This window comes from Lates calcarifer, linkage group LG13 (assembly GCF_001640805.2).
Source record: "Lates calcarifer isolate ASB-BC8 linkage group LG13, TLL_Latcal_v3, whole genome shotgun sequence".
NCBI lineage: Eukaryota > Metazoa > Chordata > Actinopteri > Centropomidae > Lates > Lates calcarifer.
Window position 1 is genome coordinate 14679015 of NC_066845.1, and position 17547 is coordinate 14696561.

Genomic DNA, 17547 nt, shown 5'->3' on the forward strand with positions numbered 1-17547 from the left:
ATTGATCTTATTTAGACTTGATCCTGATGGTCAGCTAGGGGAGTAAATGCAAAATTTATTGTGTTCAAAATAAAGCTCTCAGTCCTCATCCCAGACTGTGTTATTGTAGCTTTGTGCCCACTGGACAATAAATCAGACAGGAAATGTTACCAGAGTCTTGGCTTGCCCGCCAAGAATAGCACAGCAAAAGCTACAGCTAATTAAGTCAGAACTGTTGAGAACAAAAACATTAAATTAAACTAAAAATATCAAATGGAAAATGATTTGTTTTTGGAAAATATTTGCCAGTAAAAGAAAAATAACCCAAACTCTTAGATGAGAAAGGCTAAAATACACTTAATAACATATGTATTCTAGTTGTAGTTCATCAGTAGTTGCTTTTAAAAATGTCTAATTTGAATTTAATCTTTTTATCTTTATAGACAAAACTTTCCTTAAAGTATCCTTACTATCAGGGGAAAGCAAATGTGATCAACAGTGTGACAAACACACAAAAAGGTAGTCACATTCTTGAACATTTATTTTGATGAACAGATTTGACACAATCTAAATGACTATCCCTGATAACAGCAAACTAGAGGGATGAACGCCTCAGAGAGAAATCCATGAGGCTGTCCACCATGTTCCTCAGCCTAACGGGGAGTCAAAACCACAGCTGCACTCTGTCTCTCCTTGAAACCTCACTGAAGAGGCAGCCAAGTAGGAGAAAGATCACTGATGAGAGGGGGAAATCAAGACAATAGCTTTTAGAGTTCACTTAAAATAAATTAGGCAAGATGGTCACTGCACAAGCAGGAAGCCCATGAAAACATGATGACTGTTATGAAGTGTATTAGTATGAATGTGAGTCAGCTAACTGCCATTATAACTGCTTTAGTCAGGAGACCAGTTGTGATGGTCATTATCCTACATCACTACCTGTGTGCCATGGGCCTTAAAGGGACAATGTTAAAAGCATCCAAAATAAATTCTTAATGAATGGACAATAAACCCTTTTACTCCATTAGCTGGAACAGGAATATCTTCCTCAGTCCATAAACCTCCATCAGAGTAACTGTGGGAACACGATTTCCACTTCATAATGTGAGATTTTACACATTCTGTGGAAAAAACATAGGAACAGACAACATATCAAGAGCTCATCTGCAACGCAAGTCCTATAGTGACCACATGTATAGATACAAGTCTTAATGTAAAACACAAAGCTTAAAATACAAGTTTTTTCTCTCTTGGAAAAAAGCCCATAAAAATATTTTAAATGTAACAAAACCTGGCATCGTGCCCTAAATCATGGGCACCAGCCAGTCATGCAAAACCCCAACTTAGTAACAGGTTTTAGCTTTAGAACAAACTAGTTTTTATCTACAATATCTCTCCTACATCCCAGGTAAAATTAGGTCTGTAATGTTAACACAGTGTGATACAAACATGACAGTAAAATGAAAAAATTAAAAAGTTGAAACTATCAAACAAAGACAGGAACTCAGTGATAGATAATTATATAAGTTTTCCCTCAAAAGACTGCCACCGAGGAAGACAATACTCTTTTTCTGTGCACACCTTAATTTCATTTCTAATGCAAGCAGGGCTTCAGTCAAGCTAATCCAACAAAAGGCAGCAGACTCAGAAAGACCCATAACAGCGATGCAAACTGAACATGCCAGGCTGAGGCAGTGACAGAGGAAGCCAAATGGAGTGCTGTTGACATCTGAGAGGGAATTTTCCAGTCTAGGAGCTCCAACAGAGAGTGAGCCCCCGCTGACTGCCTATTTAGTCAGAGGTGCCCATGTGGGTCTCTGAGCCAGTCCACCTACACACAAGTCCTTCAGGAGCGACTGCGGTCTTCTTGGGTGCCCACCAGCATTTTACTGTACAGCTTCTGCTGCTCTTCTTTAAAGGTGTCTTTTACCTTTCCTCGCTTCAATCCTCCATCCCTACAAAAAGACAGTGAAATTAGCGACTGATGCAGTTACTGATGCAGTGGACAAAGAAATGAAATGCACATCAAATAAGATGTAACACAAACAGTGATTCTGACGCTGCAACAGACATGTTATGCAGTATACTGTTATCACAGAGCTGACCAGAATCACAAATAAAACACAATCCAATTTGCCAGTCTTTTACTATTTATTACTTTAGATTATAAAAAAAAAAATCAAATTGTAGTTCACATTCTGTGAAAGGGGTGTTAAATTCATCTCAGTGGTATGTATGACACCAGGTTTGCCTTATTTCTAATTCGCTACTGCAGAAAAAGCACAGGTGTAATGGATGTTACATACATACTAACTGACCAACCAACATGTATGATAGCAGGGATGAGGAACCAGCACACTACGGAAGGAGTGCAGCCATAATTGATCTTACTAGATACACCTGTGACCGACAAGTCAAAATGTCAACTGCAAATGACAAACTATGAGCTGTTTTTGATACTTTAATTGGCCACATATATCACTGATAGAAACAAGGAGCACAGGTGGAACCAATGACATTAGTGATGGCTCAATTGTATTAAGCGACCCATGAAACCATTGCAGTGAGTGAGCATACATGATACCATCTGACTGGATCATCTGAACTGAATACAGCTGTTAATAATATTATTGATTACACCTGTGCTTTTCCTGCGATGACGTGTCAGAACATCTATGTCTGATGGTCACCTATGTGTTCATTATCCTTTGTCAAGGTTTGCATGTTATGCAAGTGGTAGAAACCATTGAGCTAAATGGGTGCTATCTTACCACAGGAGGTCGACCAGTCCACCTTGCCTGGCAATGGCTGCCTTTACACGATTGGCAAACTGTACAGCATCCTCTCCCTCCTATTGGTGAAGATTGAAATAAATGTAAACACAGGCAAACAAGTGATTGTAAGTGATTTAACTTTGTGGATGCACACAGATGCCTGGTAAGTTCTGAAATCATTGTGCAAGAGCTTGTAGACATGCTATCCATATCTGTTGAAGGTTGGGTGTAAAATGATGCAGTAAAACCACTTCAACCATCAAATGAGGAAAAAAAATTGTTGATAAATCTGGAGCTAATTATGGAGTCTCACCTCTCTAGACATGGGAGGGAGGTACCACACACTGCAGACAATGGCCCAGCTGCTCATCATGCGTAACAGGTAGTTGACCATGCCAAACTTGCTGCTATTCCAGAAGGCGTCCCCAAATCGGGGATCATACTGCAAGGATTAAACACACCAGAATGATTAATTAACATGTGTTTTATAATTTTTATATTTGAATAAACTGTTGGAAAAAAATGTTTGAAAAAAATGAAATATTGATGGAAATTTGATGAAAAAATAACAAGAAAAAGACATCACTCTCACCTTAATGGCCACAGGATAGACTGTGGCACCAATCTCAAAACTGCCCTTCTTAAACATCATAACTGACGTGTTGTTAATGCAGGTACCTGAGGATTTAGAGTAATTATAACTAAATAAATTGAGACTTTTGAGTCTTTTTAAGATAACTGGATGACTATTATGTAATTTCTAATTATAATCAGTATCACATCACTGAACAAGCTCACCTTCTGGGAAAATGAGAATGGGTAGTTTAGATTTATCTTCTACATGGTCACTCAACCTGCAATAAAACAAGTATGTAGGTTATTGTTAAAAATCTCATTTTGAGATTCTCAAAACAAAAAATACAATCTGCAGGGTAAAAAACAACAACAAAAACCTGAATTAAAACAAAGATTGTAATGCTACCTTTTGGCCACTAGATGTCTGTCTTTGACTTCTGAGCGTTCAAACCAAATGTGTGGGCAGGCCTTGACCATGGATCTCTGAATGACCCCCATCAAGCCACCGTGAATTTGGCCAACCTGACACAACACAACACAAACACATGCAAAAAGCAACACATCTGTTACTGGGAGAATTGCCATTTCAACAGACAAGCAGTTGCCATAGAAAAAGTGACCAGTGTCAATGTTTTCTCTAGCTTCCTGCGAAGAAGCAGTATAGTTACCATAGCATAGCAGCCATCGCTGGCCAGGATGATGACATCAATGGGCGAAGTGTGGTTGGCGACGCAGATGCCTCCATTCTTGGGTTTATTCTCACTGGAAAATGTGGAAAGAGGAAGACTGTTAATCTATTGCCGCTTCCGGGGGGATTTATTATCATGAACTGAAACAAGTCTGAGTGTGGTTTCAAGTATCAAAATGCACTTTCAGTGCACAAAGACAAACTGTATTTCTTTACTGAAATGCAAAAACAAAGTAACTCATGGTGTCTATGGGAAAGGTTTGACCCCCAGAGCATGGACCTGAACGTACTGAGTCCACATTCCAAAGATAGAGTTACAATCTTAAATAGAGAGAGACCAACACTTCCTATGTCACTTGTATATTTTTAGCCCCAGACTGAAGAGGAATACTTGTTACAACACGATAGGCTTTGATGACAGATATTCAGAAAGCCACAAGAAATAATAAAGTTGCTTGTCTCACATGAGCACTTTATATGTGTCAATGTGTTTTTCCCCAATTAATTACAGGTTAGAGAAAGATGAAAGAAATTCAGTCAAGCCTGCACTGCAGTTAACCATAAACAACACCAGCTGTTGTATACTTCAGTTTATGGGCGAATACATGAAGCATCAACTTCCTCCTCCACATCCTGTTGTATGTGCCATCCTCTTGATAAAAGCACTGTCTTCTGTTTCATGTTTGTCCTCGATTCTTACTTATAATACCAGAGCACAATCTGCCACCTATTCAGCTGTATGTATATCTACTATATGAATCCAGCAGCTCCATGCATTGTGTAAACTACTGTAGCCTGGTTGAGTGTGCTCTGGCTTTGTGTATAAGGCAACATTATAGACTAGGGTTTTGTGATGCACCCAGGCTCATAATGCTTGCTGCAATGAATATAAATGTAGACAGTCTGAGTCTAGCCTTAGGCATCCTCCCTCTCATACCCACACTCAGGGTGCTCACAGTGCAACTGCTAACACACCCTGATTTCTGTTCTCCAAAGACAACTCATCTGTCATTATGTAATCTCACACAGATCTCTCTCCTGTCATGGCAAGAGGGTCTGCGGCAGATCATGTTTGTGAGAGAATAAGAATAATGGGACCATGTGAACAAAAAGTGCTGCAGTGACTTTTTATATTATACCCCGCTGGATTCAAATTTCTGATAATTTAAAATCTTAAATTATGTTATGTTATATCTAGAGATGCTTGTTATCTTACTTTGATGAAAAAAATGTTTTGCCAAAAATGCAATGCTTTATAACATCAAACCTGCAAGTTACTACTTGTTTATTTTAATGATGCCAACAAAACAGCAGCACAGCTGAACTTTTGTGACTGATGTTTTAGAAGAAGCTTTTGAGGAGCTTTATATAAAAGGTGTGGCTCATTAGGCAAGGCACAGGACAGAAAAGAACAGAAAATAAACTGACCAAGATGTTGAGAAACTGCACTGATGCAGCAATGTCTAAAAGCAGAAAACCAAAACAAGCAGAACATGTCATGCTAACCTTTTTGGAGAACACATACCAAACTGAAGGCAAAAAGCGGAAGTGATAAGGAGCCAGCAAACTCTAACCAACAACCGAGCCAATGGCAATTTGTCAGGAAAAATGCATGCAGTGGAAATGGAAATACAGCATTCAGAGTAACAACTGAATATTGTAGGGAACATGGCAGAGAACCTTCATATAAAAAGGAGGAAAAATTTGTCGTTTCTAATATATACATAAGTACCTTTCAAGTCTGTAGAAATGTGTAAAACTAACAGCTTGTATATATCATCACCACTGTGGTGTCAAAATAACTTCACTTGCTGCTTCTATTTTGAATGTCAAAGTGTTAGTAACCCAACTGTCACTGTTTGACTAAACCAGTCTGGGTGCTCTGGGTCTTTAATGGATCATTATTTTGTTCCATTATTTCTGTTGACATCATTATAATGACTGATATGCATCTGACTTAATTAGATGACTTGACTGCCTCATGTATTTGCATACAGTCTTTCAGAGACTGTACTAACTCCCACATGTGCTCCACCTTCCCTTTTACCAGTCTTGTCCTTGTCCTTATCTGTTAGGGGTTGTAAATATTTAAATAAAATTAAAATAAGAATAGACAAAAGTATAGGTCCTTTACCTGTCATGGTAGGTTATAATGGCCGTTAGAGCTCTGACACATATTCTGTAGCACATCAAATGGACTTTTTCACTCAGAAAGTTTTTCATCCTGCAAGAAGGAGCATACATCAACGTGATTTACTTTGTGTGTCGAGACAGTAAATCTAAGATGATTACATCCAGGTCTGAGCTGATATTTTTGATAAATGAAAACAGACAAGCTTGTCATCGTTATACCTTCCATTTGGCAGCAGCCCAACAAGAGAGGTGAGGAACACAAGGAGGCCTACACCAGTGAAGGCAAGAGTTACCCTGGAGGTTGGACAGATGAGCAGGTTACAAACAATCCTTTGACAGAAAATCTTACAACGCTACACTTGTGTAAAACACAAACGGGAGAAATTCCATGTTTTGGTTGAACACATTTAAAACTAATTCAGTTTCAATTAGTGTTTAAAGTTTCCCTTTGTACTACAACTTTTCCCTGAGAGGATTAAGCACTCAGTTAACATGTAAAGGTCATGAGTAATGTTATCCAGGAGAGCAGGGTTCTTGTTATCAATTAAAAATATCACGCTCTCCTCTACATACCACTGATAATAGACTCCAGAACCTGCAGGAGGGCATATTAGGCAATGGTTAAGATGACCAACAGGTCGACTTAATCTGGATGAACCGCTCATCCAGGGTTAGACAAGGTGCTGATTAAACTGGGCGAGGATTAGAAAAACGTTAGAGAGGTGAGGGTTTCATGCAAGTGGTGAGGCAGGCCATTACTCGACTGCACTGGACAAGTACTGAATGAGAGAATCTATTAGCTAGACGGGAGACTAGAATGATGTCTGTCTGTGCAGTGGTGGCCTGATTCGTCTCCCCACTGGCAACTGGAAGTGAGCCAGCCAGGCTTAGTACTGAGGCACTGTCCTTGCATCTCTCTGAGCCGACCCTGGATTGAGGATCTCCCTCGTTTACTCACTGCATGTGCCAAAATTTAATGTTACTTTTGTGTTGTGGAGTGGTCTCAAACTCTGCTTTATCATAGTGTGCACACATCATGAATACAGTTGTTAATATAAATAAATGAAGTTTCCCCAAATCAGTTTACCACAACTTTTAAATTATGCCTAGACCAAATAGAGTAAGCACTGGTCTGGCCAACAAAATGTCAGGCACATTTTTATGACAGCTATAATGGAAAATAATATCAATTTCATTAGTGAAAATATGGGAAAATAAAAGCAGCTTTTGTTCTATCATTCCTCTTGCTAGTGCAACAACAAGCCTCAACATTTTTGAGACTTCTACTGCAGAACAAGACAAAGCTTGAAGAAAACTGAAGCCTTTGATTTCAGACAATGGGGTTGCATGGTGGATCATTGGTTAGCACTGTCCTGTCACAGCAAGAAGATCCAGGATTTGACCCTGACGCTGGTGGTTGGGGCCTTTTTGCAGGTTTTCTTTCTGTGCGTCTGTGTGGGCCTGCTCCCACAGTCAAATGACATAATTGTTAACCTCTAATCTCCCAGGCCTCCTGAACCATCCAGCATGCACAGCTGGCACATTTTTATAATTCAGCTGTGATTCCTCAAATAGCAGTCAAATATGAAATTCAAATTGTTGCAGCCGTATTTAGTAACCATATTTTACTGACAGCAGCTTTAAAATCTTGAAACTGTTGTAAACAGCCCTAATGTCAAGATGGTTTGATACATGCATTGCAGCTGTGAACTTATTTAGACAATGTCTGCTGTATGTGAGAACACAAGTGTCTGTAAGTGTGAATCAGTTGGACCCAACGTTAAACTGGCTACCCTGGATAGACTTGGATAGACTGAGCAGATGTGTGAAGAGACCTAGTCATTGCCCAGAAAATTCACAGCAAGCAAGTAGGCATGTTGATGACATCTCTATCCTGCCTTGTGCACACTCCAGGCGCAACCCCTCACCTTAACCAATCGGAGTATTTCCAGTAGGTGAGAATGTGCTTGACAATAAGGGTTACTCTTCTAATATCAAACAACTTCTATGTTGGAGATACAGCTTACCTGAGAGGCAGCAGGAAGCCATAGCGGATCAGCAGGCCCAGCCCCCATAGGACGGTCAGCCTCAGGCTTATGTAGTGGAAGTTGTAGTTGCTGCGGGTCAGCAGATTCCAGGACTCTAATTCCTCAGCAGAGAATCGTTTGGTCACCTCATCGTCCATGATGCTCTCCACTCCTCGACGGGCAAAATAGAAGATGTCAGACATCTCAAACTCAGGGGCTGAGTCCAGGTCTCTGTTGCTGCCGCTTCGTCGAATCTCCTTGATCTCCTCCTCCAAGGAGGTGGGCTCCTTGGCAATGATTGCTGGAGTGAGCCAGAGAGACAAGAGGTCAGCAATACTCACCTCTAAAACAAATACACCTGGTGAACATGCACACGTGCATGAAAACAAACTGATAACACATCTTACCATTTGAGTAGGGTTTGTACAGTAGGTGATTCTTCTCTTTTGCTCCTCTCTCTATCCTGAGTGTGGCCCACTACAGAGAAAGAACAAAAAGTGTGTAAAAACTCATGCGGGATGGAACAGAGCTTGCTCATACTGCTTCTTAAACAAATTAAACAAAGATGTTCTCACATTAAATGTTTGTTTGAGACTGAAATACAAAATGGAGCCCAGACAGCATGCAGAAACATTCTGTAGAAACCAGCTGCCACTGTCAACACAACTGATGTAATGTCTGATGTTCTTCGTTTGAATATTCAAGAAACTCAATTAAAACAGCAAGTTATTATGGTTAGAGAGTCACAACTGCTGACTGCTACTCGTAGTCTGTCTGTTCTGTGTGTGGTTATTCATGTTGTAAACTGCTGAGGAAACTATATTCTGAATTCTCAGAAGTTGACCTCATCCTTGGCCAGTAATACACAAGGCTTATCTGTGACCTCAGAGTTGCTCTAAAAAACTAACATTATAATGCCCACTTCTCCCTGTTGTAGTAGTTTCATACATCTTGTCTTGATGTATTATACTACAGTACGCAATAAAACATATACTCTGAGGTAAAAGTCTTGCCCTTTGAGTGCACTTTGCACGCTGAGACAAAAACAAACAGGTAATGTCTACCGACAGGCCGGAAAAGGACACAGTGTTCTCCTCGTCGTAAGACAAGCAGGAGAGATCAGGAAACTATGGACAGGGAGTTGCTGGATGTGACAGTCAGTAGTCTCAGATTAGCAGGTGATAACCCCAAGGTTTACTTAATTAAACAATAATAGCGAATAAACTCAAACTGCAAGAAAGTAGCATGTTTTCAAGTATACTCAAATACAGTCATGCTATGCCTGCATGAATTAGCCAAGGGCACATGTACAAAAAATGCCAAGAATGTTGAGTGATACAGAGGTTTTGCCTGCACCCCATGGCTGCAGATGTAATGCTGAAAAAAAAAACAAACTTGGAGCTCTTAGCCACATGATTTTAGTATTTCTACATACTTCACGTAAGCTAAAAAGGCACATACGTTGTTTGTTGTTTGACAAGGCTTAAAAACAGACATTTCACTAACATTCTGAAAAGATTTTGACATTTAGCCTACAGTAATGAAGTCCATATGATTGATCTACACAAGTTATCATTGCTCAAATAGAAAAGACATCCAGTATTTCTTTTGCTTACTTTTACAGCGACCTTTAAAACGTGTAGTGACACGTATTACTGAGTCATCCAGTTGAAATGCAGCTGCGGGTGACAGTAATGATTCTTTGGGTGAGGAGAGGAGATACAAAGAAAGCTGCTCAGTCTAGCGAGAGAACAATGACAAAATAAAGTGGGTCTATCATGCTAACATGTGGATCCACAGCTGCATGTGCAAGAGGAGGGTTTTTTAAAACTTACTTATCCCCTTTGATGTATTAAAGGTGTGGGAATCAGGGGCAGTCTTGGTTATACACCTAATCATGCCCATGACAAACATGACACTTCTTAATTCAACAAGCCTGGAACAGAGACCTCTGCAAGCAGTGAGACATATGCATGAACTGCATTTGTCCTTTGACCTTTTCTCTAAATCTCATGGTTGCTGCTGGAATCATGTGCTGAGAAAACCTCTAATCACATCTCCCACTAGTCCGTTTATTTCTGGCACAAGATGTGCTCTCAGAGGTACATGTACATGTTGTAAAGTGATGACAGCTTTACTAGTGAGGATACACCAGAGATAGCAGGAGGAGAGAAACTGGATAACTGTGTCTGAAGTCAAATAAGTGAGATGACTATTAAAAGGTAAATCTTGAACTAGCCCTGTTGCACAGTGAAGCCAATGCATTAATGCCACCAATAGTGATTCATATTAATTTCTAGAAAGTGAAAGTGGCAAATCCATAAGCAATATTCCAGGCTGCTGTGGCCACGTCACAGACGACAGTTTCTGACAAGGGCTACACCGCTGTTCTCTCTGGTTACATAACAAGGGAATAATGGCCCTGTAGCTGAGTTGTTAATCTGCATCAGACAGTTAATACAATGGGCACTGGCTGGAGGCTAAAGGCAAGCAGAGAGCCTACACCTGTCCAGCTGCTCTGAGATGTGCCTGTGGAGGAAGCAAATATTCTAAAACTTCTTTAATCAGAATTGCAACTGTAGAAATGAAATTACATACAGGGCAGCTGCTTTCCAGAAGCAAACTATGTTGATTAAAAGGGTGGAAAAAAATGCACAGCCAGAGCAAACACAGACTGTCCTTGAAGAGCAGGGCCAACAACTTTAACAAACTATAGTTTGGTGAATGACAGGATGTTTGGAAGGAGAAGACACAGAGAATTATTTCAACTGGGAACTGTGCAAGGACCGTAACAAAGTCTTTAACTATACTTTTATGTTGTGTGCACAAGGTTTCTATCCTATCCTATGCCATCCTATCCTTAGCTTGATTCCAGAAGTAAACACGTATGATTCAAACTGCAGTTAACATCCTATAACTCCTCGTTTCTTCAAATTAACATGAAGTAATAAGACATTTTGCAGCAAGCTCTTACCTCAAAGATCTTTAGCAGCGTTTTCATGTAAAGACGTCGGATGCCAAAGGACACCCCAAAGATGGCAGGCACAATAATGAAGACCAGGAGCAGGGTGAACCACACGGTGAAGGAGATACCCAGCAGGATACACAACAAGTTGTCGAAAGGGTTGAAGAAGAGCTCCATCTTGAAGTCAGGAGGGCAATGAAATGTATTGAATAGTTGAAATCAGAGGGTAGAGCAGACGGCAGAGGAGGAACTGCACTCCACCTCCTGGCCCTAAGTGGCCCTTATCTTTTGTCAGAAAAAAGACTTCATCAAGATAACTAGGGGATGGAGCTTCTCCTCACGCTGAACAGGGAATCAACAAAAGTACAAGTGGCCATCTTGACGTTGCCCTCTTGGACAATATCAGTTAAATTCATTTCATAAATCTGTTTCTGGGCCTCAGTTCAATCCAATTCCAGGAAAAGAAGGGTAAAGTCTTTAAAACAGCTGCGGCGAAACAGTGGTCTGTCCTCGCTTCAGATGTCCTTTGCTATTGGAGCAAAGCCTCCAGCTGGTGAAGGAAATGTAAACAATGGAAACAAAATCAAGTGGGCACAGCAGGTGGTTTCTCTCGTCTGGTGAAGATCCAGGGGCTCTGCAGCTCAGTGTCACACAGACCTGCAAACACGGACAAATCAACACTCAGGATGATTCACGTCACAGTAATATGTCCTCTTCTGCCAGAGCACACCCTGTAATATAATAATGCAAAACAGAAAACGTGTCGCTGCGTCAGTGTCTCCTATGTACATGATAAACACCGGTGTACAAACTTCTAACCCTCTGCCTATAGTGTAAAGAAACAGATACCAGTGTTCTCAGAAAAGGTTGCTTCGATGGTCATTTTTCCATTTTCTGTGAAGGACCAGATAAGTTTAAATGTTAACTGTTATCAGCCATGGTGCAAAGATAACGTTGGAGGCCCTCCGTCCTCATCCCATCGGGTGATGCAGCAGCACGGCTAACGATAGGCTCCATCCCGGATAACACCACACTGGGTTAGCTTGCCTCATCAGTACCCAGAGTTACTAGCTACACAACGCCTCCAAACCCCACAAAGCTAATTACATGCAATAAAGAACTAAGCTAGTGTTGACACCGAGGGCTCCTGAGTCCACACGAACGAAATAAAGTGTCTGTTTAAGTTGGCTTGTGGCCTCCGAGCTAACGGTATGCTAAATTTCGTCTCCTGGCGTGCTCCACCTCGCTCAGCTAGCTCGCTCCGAGCCCTTGAGAGTGCCGGCCGAGTTTACATGAAATGCTGAGCCAACCTTTTTGTTATAAGCTCGGTGCGCCAACCCCGTTATTTTTTAACAGGTTATCACCCTAACTAACAGTTACAAATATTCGCAGTTTAATAGACTCAGTAGTCAACCCACCTTCAGTCACGTTGTGTACAGCGCCGGTACAGTAGCGCCTCACTGGTCCATCACTTGTCTTTGTCTCGCGGACTGTAGCCAAACTCCACCCGGCGGACAACATGGGCAGACGACGGGCTGCTCGACGGAGGCTACGTATTTGAAAACGACCAGCCCTCGCCCGAAACCCCCGACAACACGCTCAGCTCTGCCCTGACACCTGGTGGCCAACTGAGGACACTGCATCGGATTTTTAAATTTAGATTTGTACTATTTTTGACCACCAGTGGCGCTGTAGAGCAATGTTTTGATATTAGCATCTTTGCCACAATCCCTCTACAGAGTGGCAAGGGCAAACATGAAGCTAGAATGGGTGCATTTAAATCAATTTAAAATATCATAAGCTTTGCATTTAGCTTTGAACTTACCTTAAAAACATTGTTTTTCACTTGAAAAGACTTAGGACAAGATGAGCAGGGTGGGCAAGGGGCTATGTTACTTTTTGTTTTTCCATATTTAGCATCTTTAAGCATTACATAAATGATTGACAACACACTACTTTGTAGTTGTGAGCAGATTTAAGTGTTTATTAATGTAATGACTATAACTCTTCCTGTGGGAGACCATAAATGGAGGCTGCCTTAAAAACATAATAGTAATAGTATATACAATATAGTGAAAAACAGATCTAATAATTATAGTCTTTATACATTATTATTGCTGACACATACTTGACATTAATAAACACTTACAAATGTCCCTATAGCTGCTCATAACTACATTATGGTAAAACATTTATTTAATGTATGAATACTTCTTATAAATACTAAATAGGAAAACCAATTTTTCAAATGTATTTCTTCAGTGCTTTCAGTGCGGTGCAGTGTGATAAAATGTTGTTTTTGTAATTTGGGTGAACCAACAATTGAAATCATTTGGCATCGACATGAATAACAAAACATTCTTTTTATTCACAAATTTACATCCATGAACAGTCTTGTCAAGTAATTTCAGATGTAGAGAAATGAAAACAGTTCTGAAATTTTGGCACGCCATTCAGCCTTTGAGCCCTGAATTAATTTTATTTAATTCAACTTCTATTCCACAAGAAGAAAATGAAAGCTCAGTTATGTTTCATATTCACAGATAGTGTATTTCAATATGTTATTATACCCACAGTGTAAACACAAAAGCGCAATCAGCGGCAGTCAAACTTCTACTGGATGTGACATTCCAAAGGGACAGTCTATAGTAACGGTGAGCGTCTTGTCAACATCACAACCCACCACAAGTGCATCCGTCTGTCAGGCTTGAGGAGGCTGCGCTGCTCTAATGAGCATCAAGCGCTGCCCTCGAGTAGAGCCTCAAAGTCTGGGGAGCAAACCATTTTGTGTTTGACATTTCCTAATACAGTCAAGTCACCTGTTTTTCCTTCTGTACCAATAGAGACCAGCTCCTGAGAGAACGGAAGAGAAAAACCGTCAGACATGTTCATAATTCAGTATGTATTTATACTATGATAAATTAATAGAACAGTGGCTCAATAAATATCCAACTCTCATACCTGAAGAAAAGAGCATGATGTTCCCAGAGACACGTCGAGCGTTACTTGTCCCAGTATGAGCTGTACCCGTCCAGACTTCCTCACCAGCATCTTTCCTATAAGACCCTCCCGCAGATCTTTCAGATTGCAGCTGTTGTCTTCTGTTTCTTCTTCCTGTTTGAAATTAAATGACCATTTTATACATAAACCCTCAGCGTCATCATGTATTTAAAACGCAGACAAGATCTACCTGAGACTCTGTTTTCAGAAGCACAGACTGTCCGTCCTCTGACTGAACCTCTGTTTTCACCGGTCTGTGCTCTTTGGTGGGAGGCTGGCCAGGCAGCGAGTCAGGCAGCTGCATGAAGAACAGCTCCTCCCCTTTGCTCAGGCTCCACCTATGCAGCAGGTCAGGCAGAACTTCAGGCTCAGGGAGAGGAGGAGGCTTGAAAGCTGCCTCCGTCGTCTTTATTTCCATTTCCTCTGGCTCCTGTTTGACTGAAGAGAAGACAATGTGTATTTTGAGAGAGCAGCTATCCAGCTTGTAAAGTTATTTCCTGCTTTCACACGCAATCGGAAATAAGCAAGAGAAGGAGTTAAAATGATAAAATCTTTACGATACCCTCAACTGCAGGCTCCATGGCTTCATCACAATCCTCCTCCACCTTCTCAATTTTAACAGCAGCTTTACTAAATTCCTCCTTGAAACCCCATCCTGACACAGCCAAGGGAAGCTGGACAGGGCAGCTCCCCTGCTCACTCCTCAGGAAGGGATCATCTATAAACTGAGAGCGCATAACAGGAAAAGACAAATTAAGTACACAGGAAATGCAAAATAAAGGGACTCAATAAAGATGAATGACGACCAGAACTCACATTGTCCCGTTCCAGACCACGTAGGATCTCTTTGGTCTCCTCCTCAGTCTCCCTCTTCTCCTTTTTAATATTGATGATGGGTGAAGGCCCCACGCTCGGAGCATCTCTCTCACTTTCATAGCCACCTGTGTTTAATACAAGAATTGACTTGACTGCACTAGTTAAAAAAATAAATTAATAAATCAGTCAAAGAAGTGCGGAGTGACTGGTTATCCAGCTGAACTCCTACCTCTCTTTTTCAACATCATCTCTGCAGGCCCCTGTTCAAAAATAGAATGGGACTGGATGACCTCTGGGCGACCTCGGCCCCTGCCCCTATCTCTCGGGCCTCGACCTCGATCTGCATCCTTCTTCTCTCTCCTTTGCCCGCCCTCAACTTTTGTTCTGTCATGACAGACAAGGTTATTGGTCAACAGTCAGAAAAAAAGTCAAATCCATTTTCTTTGGCATATTTTGTTCTTTTAACATCAATCACAGACTTACTCCTCTTTGGCTTTTCGGCCAATGATGTTGGGTGTAAACGTTTTCTAAAAAAATAAACACAAAGCCAGGACTCAACTATTATAATGGTCACAAATAGTAGCAGTTAGTATGCATTACCTATTATGAACTGTTTCATTATATATAATTCACTCAATATATTTGGTCAAACACAGTGCATTACCTTCTTCACTCCTCCTAAGGTGAGGTCCCTTGATCGCATTGAAGGGAGACGGCCGGGAGAGATGGCGTTTGATGGTCGGCGGCTCATCAGCAGTCCTATACTGCTCCCTCCAGCAGCTGGCACATGTTGACCACTGGGGTCACCTGAGCCTGAATCAGCCATCCTAAACTGAAGACATTGTGGTTTTATTGTTTACTTGTTTGTGCACTGAAAGGCTTACAGGAGTAAAATTAACAAGGGCTGCAACTAACGATCATTTTCATTATTCATTCATTATTGATTTGCCCATCAACAATTTTTTTTGACAGACAGTATTTTCTATAAAATCAGTCATAATTTCACTCAGAGTAAAGTGAAATCTTCAAAAATCTTAGCCTGACCATTGGTCCAAAATCCAAAGACATTCAGTTTGCTGTCACGTGTGACAAACAGAGGCATTAAATCCTTTTATATGAAAAGCTGGAAACAACAAATATTTCACAGTCTGTGCTTAAAGATGACTAAAACAATTAAAGTTAAAGTTTCTGTCGGTGGACTAATTGATTTATGGGTTAATCAACTAATCATCACTGCAGCTGTAACCTATCTGGTTATCATAATCCCATCACTCAAGGTTTCTTGTGCATAAAGATCTTTAACTTCAGTTATTCCTAAAATACTGGCCCATTTGGAGAGATCTAGTCAGAAATATGGTGATTTGATTGATTCTTCTTGTGTTGACTATAACATGAAAAACACAGCTCTGTAGCACTTACCATTTTATTGCAATTTACAGCACTCGAAAAACTCAGACAATGACAACATGTCATTTTGCTAAAGTGACAAGTCAACCACTAATGCAATACAACTGACCACTTTAGATAACACTGATTACTTTAGCACTGATATACAGGTCTTCTTCAGATAATGGAATAACAAAGATGATGTGGTTGTTGGTGTCTTCGTGACTGTTGATGTTTTCTTAGCAGCTAATCATGCATTTTATTAGTAACTGTTGTAAAACAGAAATCATCTACACATAACTGATAACATTTATCTTGACAGTTGTAAAACTTGGACAGACACATTACAGGGTCTAAGCCTAAACTTGCTTTATTTGAGTAATCTAAATGTCATGGCAAGTTGATGTCTTCGTGAAAGGCAAAAATATACTGTAAATGAATTATGTACTGTGTTTATAAAGTACAATATTCTGAAGTATTCTGAAGTAAGTTTGTTAAACAGATTTTACTTGCCTCAGTGTTATCTTGTTTCCATAGACTGTATGGCTGATACAGTCATATAAATGTGGGAAATACAGTTAATTACAAAAATAGTGTTGTTATGAATGGAGAAAACAAAAGTCTGGCACCACAGAAACGCTGGTATTTCAGTGCCATAAACGACTGACTGTCGTTTTTGAATGTACAAGAGAACTGACCATTTTAAACCGCACTGTTTTTCTTTAATCAACATTTTACTGAATTTGTGTCAACAACACATCAGAAATTCAGCAACACGTGGCCAAATTACAGCACGGATACAAACATATTCTACAAGTATACTGAATTTTCAGGCTGTCAGGTATAAATATTGACACACTCTGTTTCTCCGGATACTTACGTTATGATTCCTCGGATGTCCTACTTAGATATTAAGTCCAAACTTGGAAGAGGAGAGTCATTACGAATTGTGTTGTGCTAACGATGTTTCTGACACTGCAGAACGCGCGGCGCCATGACACTTCCGCTGTGTCATCAGCCTCTGTGTTGACGTGGATCAAACCTGCGCAGAAAATCTCGCATATTCAACGTTATCATATTTCAATTCTATTTTCACTTCTCATCCATCAATAATTTCGCCGACGGTGCCTATAATTTATATATACTTCGAGTCTGCAATGAATCAATAAACCCGTATATTAATTGCCTGATGCATCTAGAACA

At 40.4% G+C, this 17547-nt stretch overlaps 2 protein-coding genes across 2 annotated transcripts; both read right to left on the reverse strand.

Annotated features, from left to right (window-relative positions):
• Positions 1-502: 502 nt before the first annotated feature.
• LOC108878448 (glycerol-3-phosphate acyltransferase 4) lies at positions 503-12714 on the reverse strand. Its single transcript, XM_018669157.2, has 13 exons — positions 12561-12714; positions 11152-11799; positions 8585-8654; positions 8178-8478; positions 6370-6444; positions 6152-6241; positions 3998-4091; positions 3736-3851; positions 3552-3607; positions 3346-3431; positions 3067-3195; positions 2751-2830; positions 503-1934 (listed from the first exon to the last, which is right to left on the reverse strand). The coding sequence occupies exons 2-13, from the start codon at positions 11317-11319 to the stop codon at positions 1826-1828; spliced, it is 1374 nt and encodes a 457-aa protein (XP_018524673.1). The 5' UTR covers positions 11320-11799; positions 12561-12714; the 3' UTR covers positions 503-1825.
• A 772-nt stretch (positions 12715-13486) lies between these two features.
• On the reverse strand, positions 13487-17369 carry polr3d (polymerase (RNA) III (DNA directed) polypeptide D). Its single transcript, XM_018669156.2, has 9 exons — positions 17225-17369; positions 15623-15790; positions 15442-15485; positions 15188-15342; positions 14959-15083; positions 14705-14867; positions 14333-14580; positions 14104-14256; positions 13487-13995 (listed from the first exon to the last, which is right to left on the reverse strand). Exons 2-9 carry the CDS (start codon positions 15782-15784, stop codon positions 13879-13881), a joined length of 1167 nt encoding a protein of 388 aa, XP_018524672.1. The 5' UTR covers positions 15785-15790; positions 17225-17369; the 3' UTR covers positions 13487-13878.
• Positions 17370-17547: the final 178 nt, after the last annotated feature.